Raw genomic sequence first — 16,060 nt, 5'->3', positions numbered from 1 at the left:
AGAATATTCGATTTCTAATACTAAAAAGCTTACACAGTAATGTGAGATGCCTGACGAGAGTGAAGTCAAGTGGTTAATATGATAAAATGTAATTAGCATTATCAATTACATGATTTTGAATATCATGAATATCTTGTAGTGAACAATTCCTCTCCTAATATTATGGAAATATTGATTTCAATCACAAGTTTAGGTGCCTTTTAAGATAATGTTCAGTCAACTTTTTTATCTTGTCAGGATTATATAGTATTTTAATAGAGGCACATAAAATTTATATTAAATTACATGTTTTTTACGTGTATCTATATTCTAATATATCCCACAGATTACAAAATTAGTTGGAATTGTATTACAGTACACACTATTTAGTTTCTAACATGTCTCAAATTAATGCTTTCTACTTGTAGATGTATATTATCAAAATTATTTCAGACTATTTTAATGGATATCTTAAAGTATTTAATTATTAGTTATGAAAATTGTTGAATTAATAGAAATGAAATAACATCAATTGGATATATGAAAATATTACCAAATTTAATTATAAAACTTAATATAATATTTCAACTCATAGAACTTCAGTAACATTGACATTTAATTTTTAGTGAGTTGCAATTTTATTAAAAATATATCATTTCTTTATTTATAAAGAATATATAAAAAAAACTTTACAGGTAAGTTAAATTAAAAATATATATTATAAAATTAAAACCATAATAAGACATCAAAAAAGTATTTAATAAATAATTTGAATAATTAAAAAATTAGACGTATGCAAGAATTGTTGTAAAGAGCTTCAAATTTATAATTATCTTTGTGAATATTATTACATTTTAAGTATGTAATGTATACAGTATACATAGGTGAATATAATCTATACAGATTTTTCATGTTGTATAAGCGTACGTGATTTAAGTACTAACAATAGGTGTGAATACATGTGTATGCAATACGTTCATAGATTTATGGTATATGTAAATGTATTTGTTTGTAAACAATTTTTATTATGTACAATTTAGTGTATTAGTATATGAAATGATATAATTTCAGAAATGACTAATAGAAATATAGAAGACAAAATGAACGATGCTAGTAAAGATGATTCTTACGAGGTAGCAAAATGTGGTAAATGGATTAATGAGCGTAATTTAAATAAGGTTTGAGTCTTTTATTTCTGTGATAGTTGTCTTATTAATTAGAAATATATGACATATAATATAATTTTAATAAAATATTTAACTTTCTTCTATATTTCCAATAGGCTAAAAACACGATTTGGAGGTTAGATGTATCTGTCATTATATTGACATATACTATAATATTTCATGAATATATTTACAATTGAAAGCAGTCAAGTTCATAATTATAAATACATACTACAAATATTGGTCTGATAACTGTTCTATATTTCTAGGTCTGCCTACAATTTCCTGATAACCTTTTACCAGATTCAGTAGAAATTGCATTACGTTTGGAAAACTGTATCAACAAGAAAGTATATATTTTGGGAGATACTTCTTATGGTAGTTGTTGTGTTGATGAAATAGCTGCTCAGCATATTAATGCTGATAGCATAATACATTTTGGTCACGCTTGTCTAAATCCAACTACTCGTTTACCTGTGTTTCATGTGTTACCCAAACAAGAAATTGATATATCAGAACTTATTAGTAAATTTAAATTAAATTTTGTGGATCAAACTGAAAAAATTTTATTTTTTTATGATATTGCTTATGCACATAAAATTGGTAAGTATCTTAAATCTAAAAAAATGTTTATTTAATGTATTCAATTACTTTTACAAATATATTTCTATTTCAGAAAAGATATATAAAATATTAAATGCTGTTTATAAGAATTTAATCTTTACTTCATTAAACTGTATCTCTAATGTAGAATTCACAGATGTCAAAGATGATGCATCTACGATAATCTTAGGTAGATGTTTTAAATTAGATAAGGAATCTAAAATAGAAGATTATATAGCATTTTTCTTGGGAAATGGTGGAAACACATTTACTAGATTAGCAATGACAATCTCTGCAAAAAAATGGTACTATTTTGAAAATAATAGCGTTGTTGAATATGAAATTTTAAATACACCATGGTTAAAAAGAAGAAGATTTGTAGTTGAGAAATTAAAAGATGCTAGAGTTGTTGGTATAGTTGTGGCTACTCTAGGTATTAAAGATTATCTTAAAATAATAACAATGGTTAAAAACACCATAAAAGAAAAAAAGAAAAAATCTTATATTTTAAGTGTTGGTAAAATAAATCCAACAAAACTTGCTAATTTTCCTGAGGTATGTTGAATAATGTTACTTGAAGTATTAAATACATTGCTAATATGAGTAACAATGTATTTTATCTTTCCAGATCGATGCTTTTGTTGCAATAACATGCCCCGAAAATGAAATATTTGATTCTAGAGAATTCTTAAAGCCACTATTAATGCCTTATGAAGTAGAATTGGCATTTAATAGTTCAAGGGAATGTTATACACAATATTGTATGGATTTTAGACAAATACTTCCCGGAGGAGTGAATTATGTTGATTTTAAGCCATCAACAGATTCAGATGTTTCTTTAATTACTGGTGAACTTAGAAACTGTGATGAAAATATTCCATGTACAGACAAGATGAATGCTCTAGCAATTAATAATTCATCAGGTATTTACATGTTTTAAAAGATATCAACAAATTACAATAAAGCATATTTTGTTTAATACCATTATTTTAATGGATTTAGATGTTGTTGCAATTGGGAAAGCAGGAGCAGAATTTTTATATAATAGATCGTGGAAAGGGGTTGAACAAAGATTAGGCAAAGATGCAGTACATTCAGCAGAAATTGGCCGCTGTGGATTACCAAGTTGCTATGAAAACGAGCCGATTTCCAGAGAAGATAATAATGAATGAACATAATAAATATAATAATTTCTATACTCTATTCTCTATATTCTATTATTTCAAGAGAAAGAATGTTGTTTAATTTCTCTAATCTTTACACAGAAGTGTTAGTGATATAATTAATCCTTTCACATACTTTATGTTTCCTATGCTTAACTATAACTGCATAAACTATAATTTCCTATGCTTAACCATGTATTTTGACAAACTGTTAATTAATTAAACGATAAATGTGGTTAATTTCGAAAAAAGTGTTTCTATTACTGACAATTGATTAAAAATACACTCGTTAATGCACTGATTAAGAATGACAAAAAGCATTCGTTCCTGAAAGAGTTAATTTTTTTTAATTTTACTGCGTTCTTTATTAATTTATCTGAAACAGTATTAAAAAATAACTTATAGTTTATATGAAACATTTTAATTTACGTCTGTATAAATTTCCCTGTCAAAACCATAGACTTAGACAGATAGACTACGCATTCTTATATGCGATCTGAAGACCACATTGAAGGGCAAGGATAGTACCGAAATCGCCGGGAAGTATCGCGCTCTCTTTCGCATTGTGCAAAAAGTGGGGAGAACAATAAAGGAGCGACCCATCGTACACCGTCTACGACATAAGCTCTTCCTCTATTTTTTCCCTTTTCTTCCTCCATCAAAATATCCATTAAAGAGAGAAAGGAATAGTCACAATATTGCTCTCTCATTGCTGGGTTACCTTCTCTACCTCTTACCGACCGTGTTACATTACGTCTTACGGAAATGCGTAGTATATCTGTATATGTCTATGATTGAAGTTGAAACACGTGTTCAATATATGACGTAAGCACATAACGAGATATTGAAATAATCTGAATCAGCTGTCATTGCAATGTTAAACATAACCAGAGAAATGTACATCTAAGTGACGAAAATATTTTAAAAATGAAGTTTTATTCAATTAGTAATAAACTCTTATATAAAAGTTTTATAATTTATATTATATTTTTTGGTTTTAATGTGTGGGCCGTAGTGTCAAATGCGCAAGAGGTTTCTAACCTCAAGCACGAAAATATCACATTGGATAGTACAAATATCGTATTAAAACATTTCACGCCAACAAAGATAAGTACTGATGTATCAGTAGAATCGCATACATCAGAAAACTCTGATAGCAATAATTTAAAATTGAATGCTACTACTTCAAATACAGTAAATACATCTCAAAATGTACTTACAACCTCAGTTCGACCAGATCATGATATTAATCAAACAACAGAAAAAGTTAATATAATATCTACAACGATTATTAATGATAAAAATGGGAACAATATGTCAGATTTCACAATTCCATCACAAAGTCCAGATATTAGTAATGTAACAAACACAAGTACAACAACAGTTGTGCCAGCAGAACCAGTATTACCCGATAAGGGATCCGCAGAAGAAGAACATAATAGTTCTATGTCCATATTTTTTGTCCTCTGTGTTTTAGCTTTAGGTATTTTACTTATACATCTTATGTTACAAACAAATTTTCAATACCTACCAGAGTCGGTGGTAATTGTTTTCTTGGGGGGAGCTATTGGTATGATTATAAATCTCATGTCAAATCAAAATATAGCTAATTGGAGAAAAGAAGAAGCCTTTTCTCCAACTGCATTTTTTCTCGTACTTCTTCCACCAATTATATTTGAATCAGGATATAATTTGCACAAAGGAAATTTCTTTCAAAATATTGGTAGTATTTTAGTTTTTGCTATATTTGGAACAGCAATATCTGCATTTGTTATTGGAGCTGGAATTTATTTGTTAGGATTAGCACAGGTAGCATATAAACTTAGTTTTGTCGAAAGTTTTGCATTTGGATCATTGATATCAGCAGTAGATCCTGTTGCTACTGTAGCTATATTTCATGCTTTAGAGGTAGATCCAGTATTAAATATGTTAGTTTTCGGTGAGTCTATATTAAATGATGCCATTTCAATTGTATTAACTACATCTGTGTTGGAGTCCAATAATGCAACAACTACCAGTGAAGCCATTATACTTGGCTTAAATAGATTTTGTCTTATGTTTTTTGCCTCTGCTGGCATTGGAGTTGTTTTTGCTCTCATAAGTGCTTTATTACTTAAACATGTGGATCTCAGAAAAAATCCTTCTCTTGAATTTGGACTTATGTTGGTATTTACTTATGCACCTTATGTTTTGGCAGAAGGCATACAACTGTCTGGTATGAACATGAATTTTTAAATTTAATATAAAAATGAAATAAATAAATTAAGATAAGTAAATAATTTAATAGTTTAATATAATCAATTGTTTCAGGTATTATGGCAATTTTATTTAATGGGATTGTAATGTCACATTATACACATTTCAATTTATCAACTGTTACTCAAATTACAATGCAACAAACTATGAGAACTTTAGCGTTTATTGCTGAAACTTGTGTATTTGCATATCTGGGATTAGCTTTGTTTAGTTTCAGACATAGGGTAAAGTAATATGATATAAGATTTATATTTAATTTTCATAATATATTTTATATTAATACTGATTATCAATTGTAGGTTGAACCAGCATTGGTTATATGGTCTATAGTTCTATGTCTGATTGGAAGAGCTGCAAATATCTTCCCTTTAGCTTTTCTTGTAAATCGTTTCCGGGAACATCAGATTACTAGAAAAATGATGTTCATAATGTGGTTTAGTGGTTTACGTGGTGCTATTTCTTATGCTTTATCATTGCATTTGGATTTTAGTGATGAAACACGACATGTGATTATAACCACTACTTTAATTATTGTATTGTTTACAACATTAATATTTGGTGGTTCTACTATGCCATTACTGAAATTTTTGAGAGCAGAAAAGAAGCAAAAGAGTAATAGTAGAAGGAAAAGAAAAGATAAAGAAATTTCACTAAGTAAAACTAGAGAATGGGTATGTTTATATATAAAAATATTTATATAAAAAAGATATTTATATTTTGTGTATGTTTTTATTTTAGGGACAAACAATAGATTCTGAACATTTATCAGAACTTACAGAAGAAGAGATTGAAGTATCTTTTCTTCAGTCCCGTATTCGTGGTTTTGCAAGATGGGATCTAAAATTCTTTATCCCCTTTTTCACAAGGAGGTTTACACAGCAAGAACTGAAAGATTGTAAATCTCAAATGACAGATTTAACAAATCAATGGTATCAAGCCATTCGAATTAGTCCAATGGAGTCAGATGATGAAGTAACAACTGCATCAACAGCACAATTAAATATAAATTTGTCCGTGGAAAATCAGAATCAAATACATGGAAAGCAAAGCAAAAGACGTCCAAGTCATGGGTCTATATTAAGTATTTAATTTATTTTGTGTGATGTGCTAAATGTGCTGTCATTGCTCTGCTTATATTGTAAATGTATATGAACTTTCCTTAATAATGACATCCACTACAATTTAACGAACAAATTTTCTGTGATTCTGAGCATAGTTTTAATTTTTTCTTCTACAATATTTTAAAATCCAAGGTCGTAACTCACTTTTTTCTGATTTATATTGCAACGAAATAATATTCTCTACGACAATAAGGTATTATTTCAGAAGAAAGTATATCAATAAAAAAATTATTTATTAGCTCAATGAACAGTTTACGATTGTTATATAGTTATGAAAATTTAGTAATGAAGATCATATGGCATCTAAACATTGCTTTGCTGTCAAAGCTTATTGTTGGTGAGGGGTGAGTTAGGGTATCACTTAAAATTTTGAAACATTAATTGCTATTAATTTACAGAGAGGACGAGGATTGGTCTGATTAATTAATGATCAAGTAAATTTAGTATCAAGTAAATTATATATAAATTTATGAGTTGTTTCATCAGTTAAAAATACCTGCAAACTCATATTGTAGAAATTGATATTACATTAATATTGGAGAAAGTATAAAAATAACAAATTCCTACATTATATTAACAATGATACAGTTGATCATCTTTAAAAACTTACAAGTTATAATTTTTAAATCACTATGTAATATTATAAGTAATGGACGAGAAAAAGTATTTAATTCACGTTGATTTAATTAACGATGATTAAATAATATAATGTAATAATGAGAAATGTGATATTTTTAAAAATATTTAAATTTCTGCACAATACAGATTATATACATTATAAAATAGTTATACTGCATATCGTGCAAAATAAATATTTGTATGAATTATAAAATTCATATGGCACTAAAAATATACTTATTAGGAAGTATAAGTATAATTTCATAAAAATATAGATTAATCTAAGACATAGAAATTTTAATTATTTAGTGCGAATATCAGTTTGACGATTAAAATTTTTTTTAAGTAACTAGTTCTTTGTGAATTATATAAAATAACATATTTTTTATCTGTGTATATACATATATGATACATAAAGATATATTACCATAGGGTATTTATACATTCCATTTTTTCAATAAAATCTGTAGCAGTTAGTGTTATAATAGCATATAATTCTAAATTTACACAAGGTCGCTTACTATTGATCATACTATTTATAAATACCCTATTATGTTATTAAAGTATCAGTGTATAAAATGATTACATTTTGTACATACAATATATATGTGTGAAGTATTATATTTTAATTTGTATGATATAAAAGATATATATTTTCTTGTATCTTAATATATGTTTTTATTATATGTAATATTAATTAATAATATGATCCGTTTCCGAAATAAATTTTAGATTGTACTACTTATATTTCATATCCAAAACAGGAAAACAATTTTTAATTTTTTAATAATAACAATTTACGAAAGTATTTTACTTTCATATTTCTTTTATATCGTACTAATTATAAATCACAATATGTGGATGCATATCTTGATTTTTTATGTTGTAATATTTTATTTATCTAATAAATTCGATTATTTTAATATAGTTAGATCGAATAGTTATATTTTCTCAATTTAGGAATAAATATTTTCAATTGTAATCTATAACTTTCACAATTAAAATCTCACTTAATGTATAAGGATATTAATAATTCGAAATATATAGTTTGTATAACAAACCATTGATTCTGAAAAAAGTTTTTTAGTGATTTCAAAGGCCATATGGAGATAAAAGAAAAAAATACAGTAAATTTTATTTTAATGTGAATTTATTTTTAATATCATATACCGATCTCGGAAGGTGGGTACATGGGTCTGTTATCTTATTTTTCTGCGGCAGGGCACATAACGGAGGCAGCGTCTAAACATCAAATCCGTTTATTTGTTCGAATCATTATCTCTACTTTATTATGTCTACACTTTTCATGCCTCATCTGGTTGTACATTGATTGACTGGAGCATAAGGCATATTTGTCTTTAAAAACGATTTGCTGCAATTTCCTAATACCCTTCTTATAATTGATCTTTTACGATATTTCCTTTTGATCATGAAGATATAATGGTATGAAGGTAAATGTATATATGTATGTATATAGGCATAGAAAACAGTAGTTTTGATTTTATGATACATTTCTTTCCTCTATTAGTGCAAAAACACATCGAGTATAGGAAATACAGTGATGAACGTTGCATGAAATTTAAATTCAATGTAAGATATTTTTAGAACGATCGAAGTTGATAAAATGAGCAAAATTTGCACCATTTCTTTTTATAAAGAGCACATCATTTGTTTTTATGTTATTTATTTTTTATTTGATATTACGGCAATTTAAATTCTATTCAGCCAACGTTAATACAAGGATAAATATTATTATCCTTTTGATTAATGAAGTATTGTCTGAAAGCATGGTAGAACACACTTGCCTCCTTTTCTGCTAATGCTCCAGTCAGTTTAATTATACATATTCTCTGTTCAAATATTATTCACGCATTGGATTATCACCCAATAAAGTTCTAAAAAGGATCTTCATATATCATGAGCTTCTATATGCATTTTTATCAATAGTTATATCCTTATTAATGCTCAGTACAGTACATGTGTGTATGTACAACATCGAGCAATCGACTAAGCATGCAGAGTTAAATAATCCTACAACGCTATGACCATTATGACGATATATCAATTCGTAAAACAATATCATACCCGATTGTATCCATTTATTACAGAAAATGTTCCAAGGGATTATAATCTGACTAAGTGGTCGTTATACAGCGTGCATAATCCATTGGAGTAGATTTTCAAGCACTTCCCTAAACTTATAAACTTTTTTTTTTAATGCAGACGCTTCGGTCTAAAAATGTGTAAAATCCCCAATTCCATTTCAATATATACAATATCTCATAGATACGTGTGTGTTACACACGCCACAATTTACATAATATAACTTGGTGTTCATGTAAGATTCATTTTCTTTTATTTTATCAAACATCAGATTTCCATTCCGAGTCCACAATTTTATCTGCCGATCCACGTTTTTTAACGTTGCAATATTACAAAAAATCACATTGTATGTTCCATTTACATACGTTTCCTTGATACTGATATTGTTTGTTCCTCCTCAGTGCGTTAATAGTTTTTATAATTCATTTACTATTTTCTTGCTTTTTTATGATCGAAGAATCTTATCCCAACGATAGCAGATTGAAAGAAACATGTAATAGTGAGAATTCTTGAAGACCCAGTTCAGACGAATTTTAAGAACAAAATTAGATTTCCTATATCGAACTTAGCTCACTATGTATAATTAATGCGCGTAAATTTTAATCATTCAGTCATATCTTTACATGGCGCATGATTAGATCTACTGACTGGAACATAAATCTGTAAAAGTTCCAAATTTGGGTCCCTGTATAAACAAGCCTCTTTGGCTTTGCTTAACTCTTCATTGATCTTTCTTGTTCTGTACTCGCAGAAGTGGTTCTTCTATTATGGAATTATATAATATATTATAAGAAAAAAAATGATGCGCAACGAGCTTTCAAGTTTTAATATATGTACGAATACATTACTTCTTCAAACCTTAGAGGGAAACGAGGGGGGCGGGCGGTCTCTCGTACATCAAGCTATACACATTTTTTGCTGTTAATGTATGTTAATTTCATCCTAACTATCCTAGCGCCAAGCAGCGAATCACACCTACATAAATTGTCATTAGATTTATTCTATGTATATATGTATATCTATATATATATATTTATATATTTATATGTATATTTCGGTATGTATAATCGTAATGTGCGGCTACGCGGTGAAATCGCATGTCGTTGAAATCCGTTGAACCGTTACTAAAAAAACCAATCATTCGCTTATCATACAACATGATTGTTGCACAATTGCAAATTATCATTCGTTTTTGAAGATCCTCCTCGCTTGGTAACATACATCGTATTATATATTGTTCTTCATCAAAATGAGAATTATCATTAACAACATAGAAACACACAATGATCGGTTACCAGTCATCAGCTAGAAGGACGGCCGTGCAAAAATTCGAGATGTACTTTGGAAAAGACATTCTTCCATGCAATTCCTTGTGTCCTTGTTATTTACTGCACTGTTTCCGGATTTCACTGGCCGCGTTTCATAAAATAATATCGGTGTATATAACTACGATAACTTCGGTTGCGTACTGTACAAATTCAACACGATTGCCATCATCAGTCCCAAGATCATAATTACGGTGGGATCACATGATTACACGGGGATAGTTAAGCAAGTACGATAATGTGAAATGAAAAGCTTGAATTTCATCGATCACAGTACAGGTAGAAGAGGCATTTTCGTTAAGGATATGCATAGAAATAAAATAAAATAAAACAAATATTCTTACGACCTGAATCATGTATCTCTATTAAATATTGTAAAAGTCAACATCAACAATCCCATATCTTTCCTTTCATTTTTCGAAAGTACGAATATTAAATGTTAAAGTGAATTATGGATTAAACTACTAGAGTAGTCTCTTTTTAAGACTCATCGATTTACAAACTCTTAACAAAAATAAACGTAACTATATTTAAATAGCTTACTTTAAGTAATTATTTTTCTCTTTTACCCGGAATAAATATATTCTCAACTAATGAAACGTAGTTAATAATAACTGTCCTTTTCATATGCATCTCTACCAGTTTCATTCAAAATGCTTTTTAACTACTCAGTTTTTTGATGATGAAATGATTTTAAATTGGCAGACACAGCGAAACAGAACATTCGTTTGGAAGCATAAACAGAATTCAACAACACAAATATATTTGTGATGTTGAATGTTCACTAGTTCAATGATCGTACTGTTTCGCTATCTTCATTATAAAATAGAAGACAATTTATCGGCAGAGAGCTTAATAATCAGTCAATAGCTCGAAGTAAAGAAGGTCGCGCAGAACTTAACATCGTATCTCCTTTACCATGGTTATTTTATGTTTACCGAAATTTCAGTCATGATGTAGAAACTAGTCTCCCTTTTTCATAATTGTACAATATGTATATGATACACGCTTCTCAGCAGTATAAAGAAATGTATAATAAATAAAAGTGAACGAAAATATATACCACAAATGTTGAATGCCTTGGTTATTGTTCGAAATCCGACAGTGTATATGCATTTGCAATAATTCCATTACAAATTCATTTTTTGATACCTATAAGTTTATTATTTATGTGATAGTTAAAATTTATAATTATTGTAAGATTACTATATATTACTACAAGCTCGAATCCTTTCGTCTGGTTTATTTTCTGTAGTTCAATAAAGTATGCACTGTCTTATTCCGAAACATATCTGTTGTTTTACCAAGAATCTGGCGACCAACTCTTAATTATACTAACAATATATGTATTTCTGCATTCATTGAATTTGTACAAAGATTCAGTTCCTTAAACACACGTTCCGGTATGTGCTATGAGTATCTTTTTAATCAGTATAGAGACAATGATAGTAATGATTATTATATTTTTTTCTAAACACACACTAATTAAGCACAAGGAGAGATCACAGAGAAAAAACCTGCTATTAGTAAATTTCGAATAATCAATTTAATGAAAAAGAAATATTTTAATGAAAATTTCAATATTCGTTATAATACAACAATGGGCTTGCCCTTTCTTAAAGTACATTATGAGTAGGTCCCATGACTCTTGGGATATTTTATAAATTAAGTGACAAGTAGTGTAAAGGATAATATAACGATGACCATGTAAAATAATAAAGTACTATGAAATTTTAATTTAAGGTAGCATTATACTAAATGAAAAACATGATTTAACAAATTTATAAATACACAAGTAGGCAGCCATCGTCGAGAGTGTTACAATTAGAAGCATACTCAACTGTAGCAAATATTGGAATTTGGTGGAATGTAGCAAGTTCTTTCTTTTCCAATTGTCCCAATATTAAATATCTCCTTTGCTGTATGAAATTAGTCATAATCACGTGGACGTAAATGATAATCAAAATTACCAATAGCTAAAAAAGGTAAAAATCATTTCTAAATTATAATTTATAAAATATATTTTTAATAATTTTGCATTCTGTAATATTAAATATTATAACATTATTACATTATGTATGTATATTATAATAATATTATAATATTAAATATTAAATAATTTTATACTGTGCGTTTTCTTCAGTGGTGATGCACTCGTCACGCAAAAATAAAGCTATATGTATAATGCGAAAGAACCTGACCATTGTCGGTCGTTGCCTCTTGTCACACTCCCGACATATGTATAATTACATCAGGATGGTAGAAGTGTAGTTGTGTTGAAGAATTTAAAGATAAAACGATAAAAAAAATGATCACTTTTTGATTTTCAGCCACGGATGCTTCAGGCACTCTGCTGCTGTAGCTCGCATACTCGGGTCAAACGCTAGCATCGGAGTTAGGAACTCTTCAAACTCGCGCGCTTCTCTTGGCGACCAATCGTACTTTTCTGTAAGCACCTCGTACAGTCCCCAAGGTTTTAGTCCAGTAATCCGCTTCAGTTCACCTTTCTTATTGAAGTACATTTTTGAGTTTTTGCCAGAAAGAGCAATATGTCTTGGTATTTCTCCAAGCAATTCAATAATATGTGCTAAATGATCTTCGTCTCTGTAATAAAGAAGCAAAATGTACTTTATAATGATACTAATAAATAATTTTAAACAATTACAAAAAAAATGATGCTTTACCTGCAATAATAATTACCACTATGTGGTTCAAAGAGATAATCACCAGTCGCTAATTCAAATGCCATACAGGCAGTGGACCATATATCTGCAGATGTATCATATCCAGAGCCTAATAACACTTCTAATGATCTATATTGACGAGTTTGAATATCATCTGTAAATTTTCTGTAGACCCAACATGCATTACCAAGATCTGCTATTTTTACTTCAACATCACATTCTACTAGGGCAGGATCTAAAGGAGCTACAGATGCTCTTTTCAATTGTTTACTTTCAGGTGGATGTAAATTGCGACCTATAAAAAATAATAAATGTAAAGTTATTGTAATTATTTATAAGTTATATAATATAGTACTGTAAATTTTACCTTCACTACACTCGTCTGTATCTTCATGATCAGGTGAATGTACTTCTTCACCACAATTCTTCTCTATGTCACATGAGTTTGCATTTTCCATTTTTTCAGGTTGTTGAGGTAATTGATTTTCTGCTTTCTCTTCAGCTGTTAAACTATCTACACCATTTATGTGTAATGAAGGTGCTGATGGTTCTAAGATATCAGGTGAACCTTTGCTTTCAGTATTATCTTCTATACTTTCTGTATTTATGTCTTGATCTGGACTATTTGTTTCTAATTCTCCATTTGCTCTTGTACTATTTGCGAGTTTATCTTGTTCTTCAAGTTCTTCTATTTGTTCCATTTGTTTCTTTAATAATTCATTTTGACGTTTCGCTTTCTTCTTAAGTTTTTTCTTTTTATTTTTTGACATTTTAGAATTAGGAGTAGGTTCTTGGAATTCCTTTGGTGCAGTTGAGATTAAAGATACTGGCAACTTCATTCCAAGTGAATGTAATTCTGTAGCTTCACAAGCCAATTTTCTTATATAAGCTTCATCAACACAAACAAGGACATTTTCGGGTTTGATGTCTGTATGAATAATTTTACCTAAAAAAGAAAAGTATTTTAGAAAAGTATGCTAGTAATTAATTCCTATGATAATAATGTTAAATATGTCAAATTTAAATCATGTTAGAATAACCTATTGACACAAATTGTATCCACTATAGTAATATTAAATACTAAACACGGATTAAAAAAATCTTACATTTATTATGTAGATAATCAAGACCTTCAAGAACTTGTCTGATGATACGTTTAACATTGTTTCTTGGAATTCCTCTATAGTTGGATTTGATGATCAATTTTAGAAGATTATGCCCAAGCACTTCAAATACCATGCAAACATGCAAACCATTAATGCCACTGATCTTGAAGTCATTGAGTAACTGGACGGTTTTATTGCGTTTAGGATCACTGGGATCTATATCACGCACATCTTTTAATAATTTAATTTCATCCAATGCAGTTTCAGTAAAATGAGATGCAGATTTGACGACTTTAAGTGCCACAAATCGTTTATCCTGAAGAACACATTTTAGAACATTCCACTTATAATTTTACCGAACAAAAAAATGCCTTTTATTATAAATCAGATATATACCTGTAAATCCCAACAAAGCCAGACTGTTGAAAAATGACCCCAACCAAGTTTACGAGTTACATGATAACGATTTAAGAATAAATCTCCTATTTTAACAGGATGATATCCTCCTTTACAATAGTCACTACTGTCCTCTTGTTCTTCATCCTCACTACTGTATACTTCATCACCATCCTCCATTGTTTCGTTACTTGAGCTATGACATGGTTCCAATCTGTAAGTTCCAGTTAGGAAAGGTAGGGAGCAAGTCGAATCAAAAAATAAAAGACTACAGACTGCTTTCAAAAATTTTCATGGGGCTTTCAGCAGATAAAAGTTTCTAAATTAAATTATTCCATAATAAAACGGAACACAACGAAATACATTTATTCAAATATTTATTATTTTTCGCAAGAGTTATCGAATGATAAAATTTATCCATGTCGCTGTGTAAAAAAGATTTTGATAGAAAGTTTGATGGAACTTTCATATCATATCAACGACATTTACATAAATAACAAAATGACAGTTAGAATAGTATCAACATAATAGAATAAAATGACATATTAAAGAAACTCAGATACCTGTTTCCATTGTCACTGGAATATGGTCTCTGTGCAGAAGCATCCTGATAGAAACCCGATCCTTGTCCTTGTTGAGTAGCCGAAGCTTTCGAGCATTGAGCTCCTGATGTTTCTGATTCATCTTGAGCGTTACCCTTTCCTTTTCGCTTACTTGGCTTGTGCCTTTTTTTTTTGGCCTGTATTGCTAGGACTCGCCTGTTCACGTCTGTCTTTGCACTCATACCGTTCTCTGCACCTCGATTCGTCGGGCCGCTTTCGTCTCTTTCTTTAACACTTCTCACACTTCCGTCTTCGCTTCCTTCCGTAATTTTTCGTTTCAATGGAGGCACTTACACCCGTTACCGTCACCCACCCCGGGTTTACGAACGATATGATTATGATGCGGTTTATTATCGTCTCATTTCTGCGCTGTGCCGCGCACTTCGTTCGGCGGTTGTTTGAGTATGGCCGCCCCCGCCCACTCACAATCTCCTACTTCTCTCTTCGTTAATGCTTGTTACTCAATAATTCAGTATACTTTTCTATCCCGTGGTAGGAATCGAGCTTCCAATTCGATCTAAAGCCTTTAAATAATTATTTTATAGTTTCTGATGCTTCGGTTATACTAAAGTCTCTATTCTATCCTTTGATGAAATTCATAGAGTACTCTGTACTTAGCTTAAGGTTTCCTTTGGTGAAACTTGAAACACGTTTCGATGAATAATGTATTAATCACATCGCAGCCAATCAAAAATAATGTTTAGTATCAGCTAGTATCATATTATATAACGATAACATACCAATTATAATTAACACATATATAATCAATGGAAGCACATTATACGAAATATATCTAAATTAATCTCTTATATTTTGTATAAAATTCTTCTGTATTTTTTCATTATGCTCAGATTAAGATCTTATATAAGAAATCATTTATGTATAAAATAATTTCTATGTTGATCTATATAAATACTTTCTATATAAAAAAATTAGAT

General features: G+C 29.4%; 3 protein-coding genes across 6 annotated transcripts; 2 read left to right on the top strand and 1 right to left on the bottom strand.

Annotated features, from left to right (window-relative positions):
* Nucleotides 1-77: 77 nt before the first annotated feature.
* LOC126863956 (2-(3-amino-3-carboxypropyl)histidine synthase subunit 2) lies at nucleotides 78-2,951 on the top strand. 3 transcript variants are annotated; one of them, XM_050614767.1, is made up of 7 exons: nucleotides 78-88; nucleotides 652-674; nucleotides 1,051-1,157; nucleotides 1,415-1,748; nucleotides 1,822-2,303; nucleotides 2,377-2,671; nucleotides 2,751-2,951. In XM_050614767.1, the coding sequence occupies exons 3-7, from the start codon at nucleotides 1,053-1,055 to the stop codon at nucleotides 2,918-2,920; spliced, it is 1,386 nt and encodes a 461-aa protein (XP_050470724.1). In that variant the 5' UTR covers nucleotides 78-88; nucleotides 652-674; nucleotides 1,051-1,052; the 3' UTR covers nucleotides 2,921-2,951. The 3 variants fall into 3 exon arrangements, with proteins under 3 accessions (XP_050470724.1, XP_050470709.1, XP_050470717.1); XM_050614752.1 differs by lacking the exons at nucleotides 78-88; nucleotides 652-674 and adding an exon at nucleotides 846-968; XM_050614760.1 differs by lacking the exons at nucleotides 78-88; nucleotides 652-674; nucleotides 1,051-1,157 and adding an exon at nucleotides 887-968.
* Nucleotides 2,952-3,345: 394 nt separating this feature from the next.
* Nucleotides 3,346-9,185, top strand: LOC126863848 (sodium/hydrogen exchanger 8). Its single transcript, XM_050614488.1, has 5 exons — nucleotides 3,346-5,126; nucleotides 5,222-5,391; nucleotides 5,467-5,838; nucleotides 5,906-6,237; nucleotides 6,687-9,185. Exons 1-5 carry the CDS (start codon nucleotides 3,839-3,841, stop codon nucleotides 6,709-6,711), a joined length of 2,187 nt encoding a protein of 728 aa, XP_050470445.1. The 5' UTR covers nucleotides 3,346-3,838; the 3' UTR covers nucleotides 6,712-9,185.
* A 2,676-nt stretch (nucleotides 9,186-11,861) lies between these two features.
* LOC126863854 (SRSF protein kinase 3) lies at nucleotides 11,862-15,859 on the bottom strand. Of its 2 annotated transcripts, none has more exons than XM_050614502.1 (6): nucleotides 15,084-15,859; nucleotides 14,521-14,734; nucleotides 14,125-14,440; nucleotides 13,386-13,964; nucleotides 13,019-13,313; nucleotides 11,862-12,938 (listed from the first exon to the last, which is right to left on the bottom strand). In XM_050614502.1, exons 1-6 carry the CDS (start codon nucleotides 15,302-15,304, stop codon nucleotides 12,647-12,649), a joined length of 1,917 nt encoding a protein of 638 aa, XP_050470459.1. In that variant the 5' UTR covers nucleotides 15,305-15,859; the 3' UTR covers nucleotides 11,862-12,646. The 2 variants fall into 2 exon arrangements, with proteins under 2 accessions (XP_050470459.1, XP_050470468.1); XM_050614511.1 differs by having other exon boundaries at nucleotides 14,521-14,716; nucleotides 15,084-15,856.
* Between the last annotated feature and the right edge of the window lie 201 nt (nucleotides 15,860-16,060).

This window comes from Bombus huntii, chromosome 1 (genome assembly GCF_024542735.1).
Source record: "Bombus huntii isolate Logan2020A chromosome 1, iyBomHunt1.1, whole genome shotgun sequence".
Lineage (NCBI taxonomy): Eukaryota > Metazoa > Arthropoda > Insecta > Hymenoptera > Apidae > Bombus > Bombus huntii.
The sequence above is the reverse complement of the archived record's forward strand: the minus strand, read 5'-3'. Positions and strand labels throughout refer to the sequence as shown.